Here is a 17,607-nt window from a genome sequence, read left to right as displayed (position 1 = left end):
AGAGCCCCTACATGACATCTAGTATACTTTCAAGTAGAAAAACCCCACTGAATACATCAAATCCAGTAATATGATATTTATCAATGCAGGATGAAGTATCTGATTTCTTAGAGTTTTTGCCAATGAAGTACTCTTACAGAGGGGTAGATTAAGCAGATAAATTACAGTGGATAGAAGAGAATCTAAGCAATTACCTGGGATAGACTCCTCCTCCTCCTCCTCCCCCGTTCCAGTTCCTTCATATTCTATATCCAGCTTAGGTCCTTATTCAGTTTCTCTCTCCTCTATTTGTAACTTTCCCTGTTCTCCTGAGCTCTTCTGTCTGCATTTCACTCCTCACCCCCAACGCATGTCAAACAGGAAATCTTCCCCTTGTAAGACCTTTCTCTGACACATCTTTTTGCTTGTTTCCCACCCCTGGTTTCCTATCATTCTATTTCTGTCTCAAGGCAGGGAGAGCTGAGAGCTGTGCTCAGCAGTGGAGAGGTGAAAACGGATATAAGAAGCTGGCTTCAGCAGGAGGACCTTCCAGGTAAAGGGCTTACCTTTTACAAGGGATAACAAGCCAGATGATGGGACATGAAAGCATTAAATAACACATTTTCATTGGCCAGCATCGATCAGCTGAGCTTCCAGCAGTCAGAGTAAAAGCACATTAAAAGCAAAGCAGGTAGTGGTGAAGCTAGCCGTTCACAGGATCTGGTCTCAGTCCTCCACATATTTTTCCTGGAGATGGTTCTAGCATCATTTTACTTACTATACATTTCCAAATATCAAAAGCCTGAGCAGATCCTATAAGGTAGGTCAATTTTGTAATATAATGACCCAATAGTATGACATATTCTATTTCTGAAGCTGATCTATGGAATACTTAGTTAATGATATCCAGGCTCAAGTTGTTTTGGAGCACTTAAAATTTGTATTCTTACAGACTCCTGTTCCATGAACCTATCCCAGCTAGCTCTTTACAGGAGGAGGAGCTGGAGAAAGAGGCAGCAGCAAGGTAGAAAAGCTACTAAAGTGTCCCAACAGTCAAAGGAAGCATTAATTTTTGTCATTGCATTAGCAGATTTTTTTTCACTCTTCAGTAAGCTAGCATGTCTGCTAATGGCCTGTGTGCTCAACTCTGAACATACTCCAATTTTGTGGATGCCCTGAGCTGCTGACATAAAGGCCATTGTCACTGGTGAAGTGGATATTCAGCCTCTTTTCATATTGTTATTGTAATTTTCTCCCTTTCATGCCATGTAACCATGAGAAGCTTGTGGCTCATGATTAGTGATACAAGCTCACAGGTAGCTAGCTCCCATAGTTTTAAAATGAAGATATGCACAATCTTTTCCAGATCAATCTTGAGAAAGGATCATTAAAAGGCTGCCCATGCTCCTGACTAATTATTATTTGATTTGTGCAAGTGGGGAAAAAAGTCAAAAGCTGATTATCTTTAGATACAGACACTTTTGGAAACCTTGGTATCTAATGTTGAAGCCCATGGATATACAGTCCAGGCACAAAGCTTATTCAAATTGGGTGCAAAATTCTATTTGTAGATTTCCACTACTGGCTGTCATGAGCAAAAAGTGTTAGCCAGCAAAGCAATAGCATCCCGTGGCTTCATCAGTTTCTATTTACTATTTTGTACTGATAAGGAAGAAAGGGAAAAAAACCTACATAACTGCATCTTTGTATTCAGCTAAAATGGATTCTGTATGCCATAAACACTGTCTACCCCGGTGTCAAGTGTGATTGATTTAAAAACCAAGACATCTTTATTTCTCTCATACAATAATTGGAAATATTTTTAAACTTACTGTTTTTGTTCATATCCCAGAAGACGCAGGTAGGATTAAGATCCTCCTAAACACATATACACAAATGAACATTTTCATCTATTAAGATATAAATTTGATTAAAATGTATAGACGTATCAGGAGTTCCATTACTTAAGTTTTCACACAAAAACTGAAGAGAAATATTATTGTTATTTGAACTGTGGTAGTGTCTACAAATTCCACTACATTAAAAAGAAAGTCCTGCCCTAAATCCGGGCCTGATCCTGTAAAGATTTATACACATGCATAACTTTACACACTGTAAGTAATCTCATTGAAGTCAAGCATACGTATGAAGTCTTTGCAAGGACAAGGCCTAAGTAGAAGTTCTTCTGCTTGTTCGCTTCCTTTGGGGTCTCCCCAAGGGACTCGCCAAGTAACTGGCATCCAATGATGGGTAAAAATTGAAGGGAATAACTTACTGAATCCACTTCGAGGCCATCTAGTCTGACCTGGAAGTAGATTTCATAATAAGTAGCTAGTCTAAGCTAACTGAAATATGAAATATTATTTCCTCTTCCCCTTCCCCAAGGTCAATGGTCCTGATTATCCTCACCTAAAGAGTTTGACACCAGTGTGACTCCATTGCCTCCAGTGGAGTTTCTCTTGGTTTACAGCAGCATAAATGAGAGCCCAATGGGGATTTTTTAAAAAAACTAATAAATAAAACATGACAAAAGACTGATTTTTCTGGGCTCTCCTTTCCCATCAGTAATATTGGTCACTTTGTAATGGTCCTTTGTTTCTTTGCACAAAACGAAGAAATAACAAAATTCCTTGAGGTACAATTAATAAAATGGTCCATGTCTGGTCAAAGAATCCACATCAACCTGAAGTTCCCTTGAACAATAAATATTGACACAAATTATGAGTCCATCTGATTAAGTATCAAGTATAAGAAGCTTGGAAACTACAGCAGGGATAGGTTGAATTACCTACATTTTAAATGATTATTAAACACTGGATTTTTTGTGTATTTGTTAATAAATGTGATTTTTTTCCTCTCTACTGGAATCTTTCCCCAAACCCAACAAAACCAATGATAATCTTTCTACCACTGATTCTACCACTGCCAGATACAATTTGAAATTTTTTACCTCTGGTTACACCAGTTTTTTCTTACCTGGAACAGGGTATGTTTAATTGTAATTTTGACAGCATCCTGAAGGTCCCGGATGGTAACATTTCCAATACTGCATGCCACTACAAAACTGGTTAAATTGGCATTCATTTCTGCATCCTTTGAAAGATTAAAAAATGCAATAAATATTATCAGAGCATCAAATACACTAGCCAGAGAAGATGATTTTATTTTCGCAGTGTGCCAGAATAAATAAACTGTCAGCACTTTTATACTTAAGACCATCCATTATAAGAACATCCTGTTTGTAAGATCAAATTACAGCTTTTCCTTTGCTATTTCCGTTATTATCATAAACATACACAAGCACATAATTAAGGGCAGATTGTAAGGCAATTTCCATAAAATTTCTCTCTTAAATCACTTTGTTTGATGGCCAACCACCGTTATACCTCAAACAATGCTAACTGATAACAAGTTGTGATATAATTAGATCATTTCCCTAACCAAGAATGAACTGCAGCTTTTTTATCATATTGACAAAACAGCCTCTGGGAGAGTGAGGTGGTTCCTTTTTTTTGGCATTACATATAATATTAACATGATCTATTCACCACCTTCAGTATTATACACTACCTGGCAGCAAGTGGTCATGAAGCAACATAAGATGTGAAAAAAAAGTTCTAAGTGACAATATAGTAAGAGACAATATTTCCAACACAGTCCTATTTGGTGGTAATTTTGATAGGAGCATGACTTTATTACTGACTCAGTGCTATTCCTAACCTGCTCTGAAAAGGCATAGAGAGATGAGTCACATTTTCACAAATCTATTTATGTTCACACAACAAAAGGTGACAAATCTACCTCTCAGGTTTTAGTGTCTGATCTAAAGCCTAATGAAGCGTGTGGAATGACTCCCACTGATTTCAGTGGGCTTTGGATCGACCACTTAGTAAAAAAATTGGAGGCTAGACTTCAAAAGGCCATTTGAAGTCTTCTTGCCACACTTCGTTAAGAGGGGATAAGAGACATCTGTAAATTAAAATAAAATATAAGTAATATTTCTTCTTATGATACTAGTTTGGACTGAATTAAGGTTGGGGAAAAGCTTTTAGGCACAAGAATAAAAGAGGTATAAAAATGAAAGGATTATGTGGCTGGAACTATTACAGGGGTCTGAGAGGAAATGTTGAGTATTTATATAGTATTCAATACAATTCATATAGACTGTACCATTTTAAAATACTATCTTCATAGGCTCAAAATAGAGTCTTTTAAAATCAAGTTTTCATATAAACCTTAAAAAGCAAGATAATTATAGTGGAGTGTAAGGTAATAGCACCAAATACAAATTAGCATTCTCTCAAATAGAGAAATGGCATAGCCAACACCAGTGGAGATTTTTGTTAAAAATTTTGAACTGTGCATTCATTACATATTTTTACACTAAGAAAAGAAAATGCTTCGTGCACCAAACAGTACATTTCTGTTGACTGAGATGTTCTGCAGATTATTTTATATTGTAGTTTATTTGTATAGGAAGTGACCATTATTTAATTGTCTTCATAATCAGAATCCAGTATAAACTAGCTGAAATAATCAAGCAGCATTGAGTGCTCTTTGGAAGCCTCTTCATGAAAAGGTATTTGACTATCTTTCGATAGCACAAGGACTGATGTTGTTTGTTTAAAAGTGCTTTGAGGTCTAGAGATGAAAAACACTATACAAGAATGAGGTGGTCTTATTATTAATATAGTATCAGTATAATATTAGTACTCCAAGGAAAGATAGGAATGTTAGTCTGGATTAGGCTGACATTTTGAAATGAGAATTTTCTCTTCGTGCATCCATTTAGCCACCTCCAGAAAGAGACCCTCCTCTTCCTCTTCTAGTACTTCTCCTTACAGAATGGTAAATAACTCTTCACGTGATTTAGCTAGGGCATTTAGTCTCTTGTGTTTAGGACATGTGTGAACACACTGTGATTTCCTCAAACATTTTTATGGCTCAAAAAAATTTAACATAAGTTTTTGACATTTTTAAAAAAAATTCTGGATGGCTTGTCAAGAGTTCTCAGTGAGTGTTCAGTACAGACACTCCCCGAGTTACGTAAACCCAACGTACACAAATCTGAGCTTATGGAAAAAGTTCCATAAGCTAGAAGTAGGAGGGTTTTTTTTTTTGGTGTTTGTAATGGTCGGAGATACACTTCCGACTTACACAAAATTCGCGTTATGCAAGGCGTTCCGGAACAGAACGTTTGCGTAAGTCAGGGAGCGTCTGTATTCACTGTTTGTGCTGCAAAGTCTTCCGCATCGGTGAAGAGGTCAGAGCTCCTCAAAGGATTGAAACCTTGGCTACTTGTGACTGGTCACAAGTTATTGTTTCTGTTTCATGGTCTGATGAATGCATAAATGCTCACATGTGCAAATGGAAAATATGTTTTTTACATGCTCACTTTCTCAAACGTCTGACCCAGCACACCTAGGCTGCCTAAACGAATTGTTTAAAAAAGAAAACTATTCCTGAAAAAATTGCTTGCAGTATTCCTGCGGCTCTACGTCTTTATTGTCTTCCTATCAAATATATCTTTCTTACTGACAAACACATTCTAGTACAACTCAGGAATACACGGGAGGAAGTCAGACAGATCAATTATATACTACTCTGGCATCAGGAGTGTCATTTGTCTTTCGAGAGGGTATCATTAATTGTAAGTCACAATCATTATGGTTGAACTTTGCCCCTTAATATAAAATATGAAGAAACCATGATTAGTCATGATGGAGCTTCTGAAGACCAAGCTTAGTGCTATTTATTAAGATAGAATGTTTTATCATTGTATGGATTTTGTATCATTATGACAAAACCTACTGTTGTATGCTTCTGCTTTCTTGACTCACATCTGCAGATACCGCAGGGTGTATTTCAGAATGCAACTATGGGTCACATGTATTTTGCTAGCCTAGATTATCTCAAGTATCTCAATACAGTGCCAATAAAAATGATAATATACACACAACACAATACCACAGAGTCCTGAGGATGCACAAGAGCCAAAGGTCATTTGAAATACTAATGCGAAAATGAACTCAAGCCAAAAACACTGTTCATTATGAAAGCCATGTTTGCTTCTGAATGAATACAATATCTTTTGAATGTAGAGTGATTTTTTTCAGTTGTGAAGATCTTCCTAACTCATTGGTGCATGAAGACCTGGAAAGTGATTATCACATGATCAGACTTAAAGAAAAACAAAATAACTAGATCCCCTCAGTTCTCCGATCTCAATATCACTAACCTTATAGAGTAACCATTTCCTCTCAGAAGACCTGTATATGAGGTGTAAACACACTATATCTGGATTGAGAAGGCGTATCTGTGATGGTCAACAGTAAAATTAACATGCTCTCGTATCGGTGCAATTAACCCCTGTGCAAAGTACCCACACAAAGGTATCAGTGGGATTTAACTGGTACATTGGCCTTGTGCTGATCTTCTGCACAGGGGTAAATTTCACCCTGGTTGATCACTTAAAAAAAAAGGAAGAGAAATAATTTTAGGCTCAATGCCAAGCTGGTGTAAAACAGTGTGGCTCAACTGAACACAGCGGAGCTATGCCAATCTATGCCTATGACCACTTGAATATCAATTCCTTCTAGACTATTATGAGCAGAAGGAAACTTTCCTTAGAATTCCAGTAAGATCTTTGACGTAATGTATAACCTAAATACTGTGGTAATCTAGTAATTATTAATATGCAATATTTATTCCCAATGCCTATCTCTACTACTACCATATCATTTCTATAACACATGAAATATTGCAAAGTGATTTTACTTTGGCAGGCTCACTTACTTTAGTCCATGTGAAATTGGTTCAAGCATATTTGTACTTGCCTGGAAAAGTCCATTTTTGTTGAAGAATGTAAACTGAGCCCTAGATACAGCTTCAAACTCATCTTGACTTAAATTCTTCAATAAACTTGAGGGCAGAACAACAGAAGCCAGGGCATTTCCTTGAGTCTTGTCAAAATCTAACTGTTGTATAAAAAGAGGAAAGAGCAGGTCAGACAAAAATGAAATCAACCAAAGTCCACTGAATCTGCACACACTCCCTGCAATAGTGTCAAATGTGATTTGAACATAAGACTACAATAACTATTAGCATAAATATAGCATGGCGCTAGATGAGGATTGATACAGTCCAAAATAATGTTCTGGTATGTTTTTACATCTCTCTTGTAGGAGTCCAGGCTTGAGACATATTATTATTTGTCTTACTGTAGCACATAGGAGCCCAATCATGGACCAGGGCGCCTATGTGTGAGGTGCTGTACAAACAGAGAACAAAAAGATAGTTCCTGTGCCCAAATAGCTTCAAGAAGTAGACAAAGCTAATCTCCAGCTGCTGTATTGATCCCTTGGGGTCCAGAGCAGTGAGGGTAATTTACAGCGCCCTTCATGTTGCTCTCACTTATGCCCAGAAGAACAATGAAGCAGTAAGGGAGCGCACTGACCAACTTTGCCTTTGCGAGGAATGTTTTGTACTCTTGGCCATTGTTGCAGAGCTGGGCCATTGTTTCAGGGACACAACACTGCTTCAGTTTACACTTACTTCATGTTTTGATGTGTCTTCACTAGAAAATGTCCCACTTTCTAGCAGCAGTGTGGCTGTGCTGGGGCTAGAAGCAAAGTGAGCACCAGTATGGGCAGGGTTCAGGCATTTTTACTATTGAATCATGAAAATTAATGCTGGCTGCTATCCACATTAGCGCTTAGAGTGCTGCAAGCACCAGTACACCTACCCCTTTGCTGGGAAAAAGGGTGCAGGATTTCCAGTGTAAGCAAAGCCTTAGAATATTTTCTTCACAACCATATGGGCTAGAAATATTTTTCTATATAAAATGAAAGCTTTGACCTGGAGCACAATTCTGTATTAAGGGGTTGATTCTGTGGCAAACTCTACCAAATCACAGAATAGATGGGCCCTGGCTATATTTAACTTGTCTTAAGAGACATTTTTAGCCATTTTATGTTAATAAACAACACTGAAATAAAAGAGCATTAATGGACATTTTTCCCGCAGTTTTTTGTTAAGATTGTGTTGTGGTGACTTTTTGATATATATATGTAAATTGCTGGAAGGTGGATTTTTAGTTCACCATATTTAAATATGTCATTTTCCCATGAGAGCAACAAATGTTTCCATTTAGCAGCTTCTACATAACTCATTCAAAATTGGTGAGTAAACGACATGTTTCCTTGTGGAATTCTGTTTATACTGACTAATGCATAGTAACAATAGTGCTAGATTAATGTCGTTGTTTGTCATTTAGAAAAGATTTAATTCTCTCCCTTTTGAATTCTGTAATAGCTTATCAGCATGTCCAGTTTCCGTGTGAAACAATCTGGGGAAGAAAAATACAAAGATTTTTTCAATTACATTTAGGGTCACCAACTAGATATGGCAAAAATAAGAAATTCCTTGGAGTCAGAATAAGGATAGACTACACAGGAATGTGGCCAACAGCTAGAAGCCACTCTGTCAATCAATCCATCAGTCCATACAATCAGGTCCTTATTTCGACAGTCAGCACTGTCATATATCTGAGAGCCTCCTCTTTTCTTGTAACTACAGTGGAAGAGGCAAGAGACTTACAACCTTTTGAGCAGACACTGAAATTAGCAGACAAGTAGACATGGGAAATATTGTAAGAGTGCCTATGAATATAAACATATATTACACTAGTTTAGAAATTCAACAGAACCATTAGCCGGGACTGAAAAGGTCAAAAGCGCTATGGTTGGTATTTAAGGCCTAACGACTAGAAGACTTGACCTTGTTGAAAGAACTTTTGTAAACAAAAGAAATTATACTGTCATTGGGTAAACCTCTATATTATTCCCTCAGGAACGTTCTTTCAAGAGTTGTCTTGGCCCAGGAGATTTCGGAACCTACAATACTTCATTGTGTCTGGTAACTTTATCTATAGAAACCCATCTCTAAACAGGAAAATAGAACTGGCCAACAGAAAAAAATGTATTCATAAATACTCTTGTGAATGACACATTGGTATTTGCAACCCTTATTATCTGCTTACTGTAAACATTTGAAAGAGTGAATATTTATTGACAACAACGCTCATGGACATTAAAATAGCAAAGAAATATGTGAATGTATTACAGCTTCTGCAGCCATTTTGGAAAGAACTTATTATTCCCACAACTGATTTGAATAATTATCAGTGGTTCATAGATAATATAGGATCATTACAGGGGACTCCCACTGTTTATAAGCTTATGTCAACCAATCACATGTATGATAACTCAGAGGGTGCAAATAGCAATAGCAACCAAAACATAGGCTACAGAACTACAAGACATACAGGCTCCGTTCACAAACTGTTTATCAAGCATTTGTGAAGAACACACACATTTGTAAAAATCACAAGCTGTTTAGGAATAATACCTGACAGACAGACAGAATACAGGGTGAAATTCATCTGGTAAATTGTCTTCAAAGAATAATTTGGCTAAGGCTAGTAGAAACTCTGCATCTACTAGAGATGTCTTATTAGGTTCAGTGAAGAGAATGGAAGAGGTTTCTCTAAAAATAGGGATATATTACAGGACCAATTTAACAAAATGAATTCCCAAATGCTAACAGTCAAAGATTTGGCAAGACTGTAAAGATACTTGACTGAAGTACAATTTCTTCAAGCTGCTGTGGATAGATTTGCTTGATATCCATCTTAAGAGGGGAAAAAAATAAAACATGTAGCTTGAGGTTTTTAAGATTCCCTAAAGATCATCACAATATTTGGTAGAAGTTCTTGATCTTGTGAAAGGGAATCTCCACCCAGAGAGGAGAGAAAAATTCTTGCCAAATAAGCATGGAAATATAAACTGTGACCACAGATGTTGAGGAAATTGTTGATGGGGAAGGGGCTAAGAATTGTCAATAAGCTGTTGGAAGTGTAAAAGTTGGAAAACCAACTCAGTGTTCCAATGAACTTGTCTTTTCTTATGGCACAATCTGGATTTCATTATTATTTAAACAATCCTGTAATAAATTATTCCAGGGCAAGAAAATATTCCTGGATGTCCTCATGCCACAGATGGTATTTGTTATTACACATGCAGGACATCCCAGATCTAAATGTAGAATTTTTCCTTTCACCTCCATAAATGCAAGGTGAAAACTGAATGATAACTGTTCCTTTTCTTTTATAAGACTCAGCAATCAAGCTTTATTAATCACAGAACTTCCTCATCCATTTATGCTAAATTTGATCTGGAGAAAAATGGGCAAAATTCTGTGAGTGAAAATGAGTGAAACTCCATTAAAATAAATGTCATGGGGCCTACTTACACCTGCAGAGAATTTGATCCTTTGAATTTTAGCTCCAGAAGATAATATGAACAATATTTAAAAATACTATAATATTTTATGATACTGTTATTCATATACATCTTGCCATAAATTTGCATGGTACTTACAGAAATGACAAGTTATTTATTAGGAATAGCAAGTTTACACCAACAGAGAATTTAGTTTCTCATATATATTACAGCAAAATTATTCTGTTACACTATATTGTAATGATTTGCATTTAACTGTTAAGCACAACTTTATGTTTAAATTATGAAATTAGCTCCTCAGGTCTGATTATTTGTTTATAATAGAAAGATTTTTATTGTGTTTTTTTTTCTCCTCTCACCTACCTTCACCTACACTGCAGACTTACACAGAGACTATGTGTTTGGCACGTGGTCCAGTGGGAGAGACATGATAGTTCATGGTTAGGGCACTAAAGAACTCAAGAGAAATTCCCTGCTCTGCCACAGACTTCCTGTGCGATCTTAGTCAAGTCACTTAGGGCCAGATTTTTACATGTATTTATGTGCCTAAAGAAGCAGACAAGTGCCTGGTGGGATTTAATGAGAGTGAGGTACATAAGGGCTTTTGAAAATCCTACTAGTTGCCTATCTTCATTTTTAGGCACCTAAATACCATTAAAAATCTGGCCTCTAGTCTCTCTGCGCCTCAGTTCCCTATCTGTAACAAATGGGAATAGCTCACAGGGATGTTGTGAGGAAAAAGACATTTAACAACTTGAAGCCAAAATCAAAGAGTTGGTGAACATTTATCTCCTGCTGGAGTTAATGGAAGATGCATGTGCACAGCAGAACTCAGGGTTTGGCTCAGAGTAAGCAGAATTATTCAAAAACTGTTGGAGGTTTCCATATTGATCCATGAAAGCTTGTACCACAATACCGATGAAGTCCTTCATGTAGATATCATCTTGGATTTACTCTGCAGGAGGACTGAATGCAGACTTCTGCTTAGGAAACTTCGAATACTTAGTTCTGTTTAAAATTACATCACAGAATATATGTAGATCTAAGAGGTAAAAATATATAATCCATCTCTATGTCTGAGATGAGAACACCCATGTTTCATTATTTTTCATGGATGACACTAAGATACACTAAAGGTCAATCAACATCTTTTGGTCATCTCTAAGAAGAATTTTAGATACAATAGTGACACATTATTGGAAGTCTGAAATTCACCATTTTTCGCTCACTTAGAAGTGTGTAACAAAGCAGGTGTGGCATTTTGTTGATATAGTGAAATTGCCCTCGGTTTAATGCTTGCTAAATATTTTGTAGGAACTTCTGGTCCACAGCAACATGATGTATGAAATAAACAATATTATTTTTATAGGCAGAGATACCAATATCATCAGCTGTTTTTATATCAGTAAAGCAACACTTAACTGAAGAAACATCATCAGTTATTTGTAAACGGTAGTTACAAGTGACAATCATATGGGGCTGTTAAATGTGTGTTGGCTAACAGATTGCCAAAGTCTAATTCAGGAGACGAGTTGTACAGAAGATTAATAGAGGATATTTTCCCTCCTCATTTTTCCAAGTAGATGAAAAAATGGAGCTAGTTTCAAATATGTCATCAAAACATTTAAATTTGTAACAGTCACAATTTGGTCTGGATTTCCTATAACTCATGGAAGTACACCGCTACCTCGATATAACGCCACCCGACATAACATGAACTTGGATACAACGCGGTAAAGCAGTGCTCCCGGGGGGAGAAGGGGCTGCGCACTCCAGTGGATCAAAGCAAGTTCAATATAACACGGTTTCACCTATAATACGGTAAGATTTTTTGACTCCCAAGGACAGCGTTATATCGAGGTAGAGCTATACTAAATTAAGCTATTTGAAAGAATGCAGGAGAAAAGGTAAACAATACTCCCAACTGGGTTCAGTGCTCCTGTATCATACCTAATAAATAATAAGTAATAATTCTTAACATTTTGAGTTCCAGTGTAAATGTCTGTTCTGTACCTGAAAATCTGAAGCATTGTTCTGGGGACCAACACTGAAGGAGGATCCACTAAATGAAGTTGAATTAATAGAAGAAACTCCAAGTGCCAGGTTCCGAGTTGAGATGCTCATGGATGGTCCAGTGAACTGAATCTTTAAGGCTAAAGTATCAATAGTTTTTAAAGCTCTAAAAACAAAGAAAATTATAAACAAAAATGTTGTTTTTATATATCTATATCTATCTATATACATATAAACAAAACAGAAGAGATGAGAAGAAAGAAAAATAATGATGAAACCAGTAATACAGCATCAGGAAAGAAAATTACTCTTGTGAGGTTGAGTCCATTTCTGACACTAATTTTTGTAAACCCAGCAGGAGATTTGATAAATTGATCTCTCTGGGCCAGAGCCTCAAATTTTGTAAATCAACATAGCTATTGAAACCAGTGTATTTATGCTGATTTTCACTATGGAAGGATCTGTCTGTCTGTCATTTCTGGCTACAGAACAATATTCCAATAATATTTAAATTCATATTACAGTTTCACTTATTATATCAAAATAGTTAACTTTTTGTCAAGCCCCTTAATTCTGAGACTTGATATATGTCCCTTGGAAAAATGTCTTTCAGGGGACTTAATCAAAAGTCTAAGGTAGGTTGGCTGTAGCTTGTGTATCTCTATTTAGAAAGCTTCAAGTTTTTATGATCCCATGTCCCTACAGGTAGTAAAACATTTTCTCAACCTTCTCCCTCAAATTCAGAAACACTTACTCAGAAGATGATGCTGCCAATACACTGTCTGAACTTGTTAAAATATTGGAAAAAATTGTCACCACAGTAGAACCCAAAGATGCATCAATTTCTTCATCGTTCACAATTTTTTTAAGTTTCTGGACAACATCATTGACTTTGTCTGAGGTCAGCTGCTGCCCTTCACCAGTGAGATTCAGAAGTTGATTGGCTATATCAGCTGCATTTTCTGTGAGAACATTGGTAACAGAGAGCAGAAGGAGAAAGGGATACATGTGAACAGCACTTCCTGCTTGTTGATTTACAATGTATTCAGTGCTAATTGAACAAACATAATAACCAATCAACATAAAGTATATAAGACGAGCTGAACTTATATAATGTACTTCTCTGTTTCCTCTTTCTTTTACTAATTTTATCTGGGTTTATCCTCATTTAAAGTAGGAAAAGATTAGAATGGATGAATGAAAGAAGAGAAAAGAGGGGAAAAAGAATGAAGATAAGAGTACTTCCTTCCCTTCTCTCCTTTCCTGCCCTTATCTTATACTCTTTTTCTCTTTGGGAAAACCACATTCTCCTTCATCCCTGAGACCAAACTGTGGGTCTCCTGATGCCCCAGTTCCAGGAGAAATTTAACTCCTTTTTGGGTTCAGAAAGTAAAATCCTGACTCTATTGAAGTCAATTGGAATTTTTCTATTGAGTTCATTTCACCCAGAGCCTATGCATGAATGGCATGACAAGTAAATCTCATACAAGGGCTTTTTCTGGTCAGACAAGATTGGGTGTTTAATATGGTGGCAATGTGGGCCACATACATATAGTGGTATAAATTAGACTTTGGGTATCAGTTGGCCATAAAACTAGTATAAAAGGTCAAGCCATGTAATCTGAAAAAAATTGGCATTCTGCGAGTGTGCTGAAAAAATTATTTGACAGGCTAAGGAGATAGAGTGATGAATGTAGGAGAAAAAAACTATAAACAAATCACTTTATCTACATTCACACATTTGTTATTTTTCCTGAGATACAACCACCATTGCCCCGCTGGCTAACATTACATTCATTTTACACCCGAGAGCCTGATTCTGCACTGCCTTATCCCTTGTATGGTCACTTACACCTGTGCAAAATAAGTTCAAACTGGGTTTAAAATGCTACTAAACAAGAATTCTGCACTCCTATGTTCCAATGACTGTACCTACTGGTGTACACAAAGAACATGACTCCAATTTACACTAAGGCCCTTTACATTACTCTGGCATGTAAAAAGGCCATAAAATGAGTATAAATGTAATTTATTCCCACTTTGAAAACGATGTGATATAAAGCTGTCTTTGTGTAAATGAGAATAAGGCTCCAGGAGTCCAATCCAAAGCCCACTGGAATCCTTTCCATTGACTTCAATGGCTTTGAATCAGGCCCCAGGCACAAAACATTGGAAAATCAGACTGGAACAGACTGTCAATTTGATGCAAATTAACACCTGCCCCCAGTCTTGGTATAAAAATTTAACTCATGGGACTGAATTTGATCCAGAGACTGGCATGGATAGGCTGGATTCAATTTGTTGTTTTTTCATAGATTTTCTATATTTATTTTGATTTTTTTTTAAATATTGAAACAACTTAGTATGAGTGAGGGAGACATACTGGCATCAGGTGAGGAAACCAACCACCAAACACCACAAGAATGCTCCACAGTATTTTACCCAGGCATTGAAATTAGGGGTGTGTGTTAAAATTTACAGGGGGATGAGACCATGAGGGCAAAGATGGGCTGTATGTCACCATAGTAAAAATTGAAAAATGTTTCAAAACCCTTTTATTACTTTAACACCTGTTTTAAAATCATCACACATATTAAAGTTGGCTAGTCAGGCCTTCTGTGAAGCATTATATCTACATCCTTTTTGGTTTCTTGTAATTTTCACAACTCTGTTAATGAACTTCTTGAATGAAGTGGGCTCATCTTTCGTGGCTTCTTGTGTGTATGGTACTTCCAGTCCTTCAGCTGATATGCTCATTTGTTCATTCACATGATGAAGCAGAAGGAGACTTTATTCAAAGCACAAAATTCTATTCACTGATGAAAAAGAATGCTGAACTGGAGTTGTTGTGACGAGGGATAGCAAGAGATGAATTCCTACTTCTTTCATCCCAGGAAACAAAGCACAAAGATCAGGTTAATCCACTAGTGATGATAAAAAAGAAGTTGAAGTGAAATCCTCATTCATTCATCATATGACATTCCACTCTATTCAAATTCTCTATCACATCACAGCCTAATTACTTATTGAATTTCATCCTATTTCCTTCAGACCATTTCTCCAGTTTGTCCAGATCATTTTGAATTTTAATCCTATCCTCCAAAGCACCTGCAACCCCTCCCAAGTTGGAATCATTTACAAACTTTATACGTGTACTCTCGATGCCATTACTAAATCACTGACGAAGATATTGAACAGAACCAGACCCAGAACCTATCCCTACAGGACCTAACTCGATATGCCCTTCCAGCTTGACAGTGAACCTTTGATCACTACTCTCAGGGAACAGTTTTCCAACCAGTTATGTGCTCACCTTATAGTAGCTCCAAGTTGTATTTCCCTAGTTGGTTTATGAGAAGGTTATTTGAGACAGTATCAAAAGCCTTACTAAAGGCAAGATATACCACATCTATCACTTCCTCCATCCACCAGGCTTGTTACCCTGTCAAAGAAAGCTTTTAGATTGGTTTGACATGCTGTTACTTATCACCTTATTATCTTCTAGGTGTTTGCAAATTTATTGCTTAATTAATTGTTCCATTATCTTTTTGAATACTAAAGTTAAGGTTGCCTCTGCAGTGTGTTTAGGAGAGATTATGGTTACACTTTTCTCTGAGAAAAGCTTGTACTCCACCATGTCTTCCAGAAAAGTTTGCAGCTCCATCAAATGCACAACCAGCCATCTGTTTAGTGTTCAATTTACAAGCATTTAACTCTAAGATGTGGGTTGTCACCCATGCAGCGGATGTGTCTTCTATAACCTGAACATCTAGAAATGTATCTACAGGCCTACCACTGACATCGAGATAATATATGTAAAGACTTAATGCTTGATACCAATTTGCATTGGTGCATTCATCAGTCATGTATGCAAATGTTTTGAATGTGGTGAGATAGTTCTTCACTTTTTCAACTGCTGAGTCTTTCACTGTTGCGTTGCATGCTTTTAATCAGTCAGTTGAGTTTCTTGCAGAAAGACAGTGAGCATTTGACAATCTTGTTCAGAAACAGTGTCCAATTTCAGGGTTAACAAGTGACAATGAACTTAACATTGGCCTCCAGTTTGTAGTGTGAGGTATCTCTTGCTTACGTAGAAAGTATTATGCCAATAGCTGTGTTTATTTACATAAACGGTGTTGTGTCTGCAGCATTCTTAACATCCTCATTCAGTACTTCTAAAACTGGCTTTTACAATGATTGGCTTATAAGGCTTTCTGCATGTCGATGCAGTCCAGAGGCTTGGTGTTTTGCAGCCTTTTCATGTAGTTTGTCAGCATCTACTTTGTTGATTGGTCTGGCAAACTAAGCTCCTCCAGTTTTATCAATTGTAGCAGTGGGAAGCTTTCCTTCTTTCTAATCTTTTTTGCAAGAGGTGCACCAACACATGGGAAAAGTTTGACTAAGAAACATCAGAAACTGCCTTTAGGTTGTGAAGACACTATTTCTTCAGTGTTTTGGGCTATTGTAGATACACCACTTGAACCTTCAGATGACATGTTGGTATATTCTTTAGTTCTTGGTATGTTCTTCATCTTGGTTGAGGGTGATGGGAGAGTTCGGGGGGAGGTGTACATTGTCCCTGCAGAGGAGAGGGGATGTAGAGAAATTGCACCTAGATAAAGGATGAATATCAATACTCTTACCTGTGCAATTTCTAAGATCAGGTTGGCCCCAGTATGATGTATAGTTGTGCGGGTTTAAAAAACTGTGGAGGAAAAAAAAAGACAGAATATGCATTTATGCAAAGCTTGTCATATTATTCAGAATAATGTAGCATAATAAAGCTGGATGTTTCAAAATCCATTTGTAAATTACACAGCATCATGTTACATTAATTTACAGTCCTGGAAGCAACAAAACTACCACAAAAATTAACAAGTGTGAAAGGGTCAGGCCAGATGGCTACAGGAGAGTGATAGAAGGCAGATATATTAGCCCCAGGTTAAGTAGGTCCCCTTTCCCTCGGTAAGGTAACATGGAAGGTTCCAGAACAATCAGGAACTTTCTGAAAACAATTAAGGAAGACAGGCTGATTAGAACACCTGCAGCCAATCAAGAAGATGCTAGAATCAATTAAGGTAGGCTAATCAGGGCACATGGGTTTAAAAAGGAGCTCACTTCAGTTTGTGGTGCACATGTGAGGAGCTGGGACCAAGAGGCGCAAGGAGCTGAGAGTGAGAGGGTGTGCTGCTGGAGGACTGAGGAGTACAAGTGTTATCAGACACCAGGAGGAAAGTCTTGTGGTGAGGATAAAGAAGGTGGTTGGAAGAAGCCATGGGGAAGTCGCCCAGGGAGTTGAAGCTGTCATGCAGCT

General features: G+C 37.2%; 1 protein-coding gene across 2 annotated transcripts in view; it reads right to left on the bottom strand.

The window, feature by feature from the left end:
- Positions 1-17,607, bottom strand: part of ADGRG6 (adhesion G protein-coupled receptor G6) — a 184,352-nt gene that overhangs the window by 33,315 nt on the left and 133,430 nt on the right. For both annotated transcript variants that reach the window (XM_032795001.2, XM_032795006.1), the window contains 6 exons: positions 16,937-16,998; positions 13,048-13,255; positions 12,294-12,459; positions 6,816-6,956; positions 2,956-3,072; positions 1,812-1,857 (listed from right to left, as the gene is read on the bottom strand). In XM_032795001.2, the coding sequence (XP_032650892.1) occupies positions 1,812-1,857; positions 2,956-3,072; positions 6,816-6,956; positions 12,294-12,459; positions 13,048-13,255; positions 16,937-16,998 (740 nt within the window). The remainder of the gene's footprint in view (positions 1-1,811; positions 1,858-2,955; positions 3,073-6,815; positions 6,957-12,293; positions 12,460-13,047; positions 13,256-16,936; positions 16,999-17,607) is intronic.

The sequence above is a fragment of the Chelonoidis abingdonii genome, chromosome 3 (genome assembly GCF_003597395.2).
Source record: "Chelonoidis abingdonii isolate Lonesome George chromosome 3, CheloAbing_2.0, whole genome shotgun sequence".
In the NCBI taxonomy this organism is placed as follows: Eukaryota; Metazoa; Chordata; order Testudines; family Testudinidae; genus Chelonoidis; species Chelonoidis abingdonii.
This window is presented reverse-complemented; position numbering and strand designations above follow the sequence as displayed.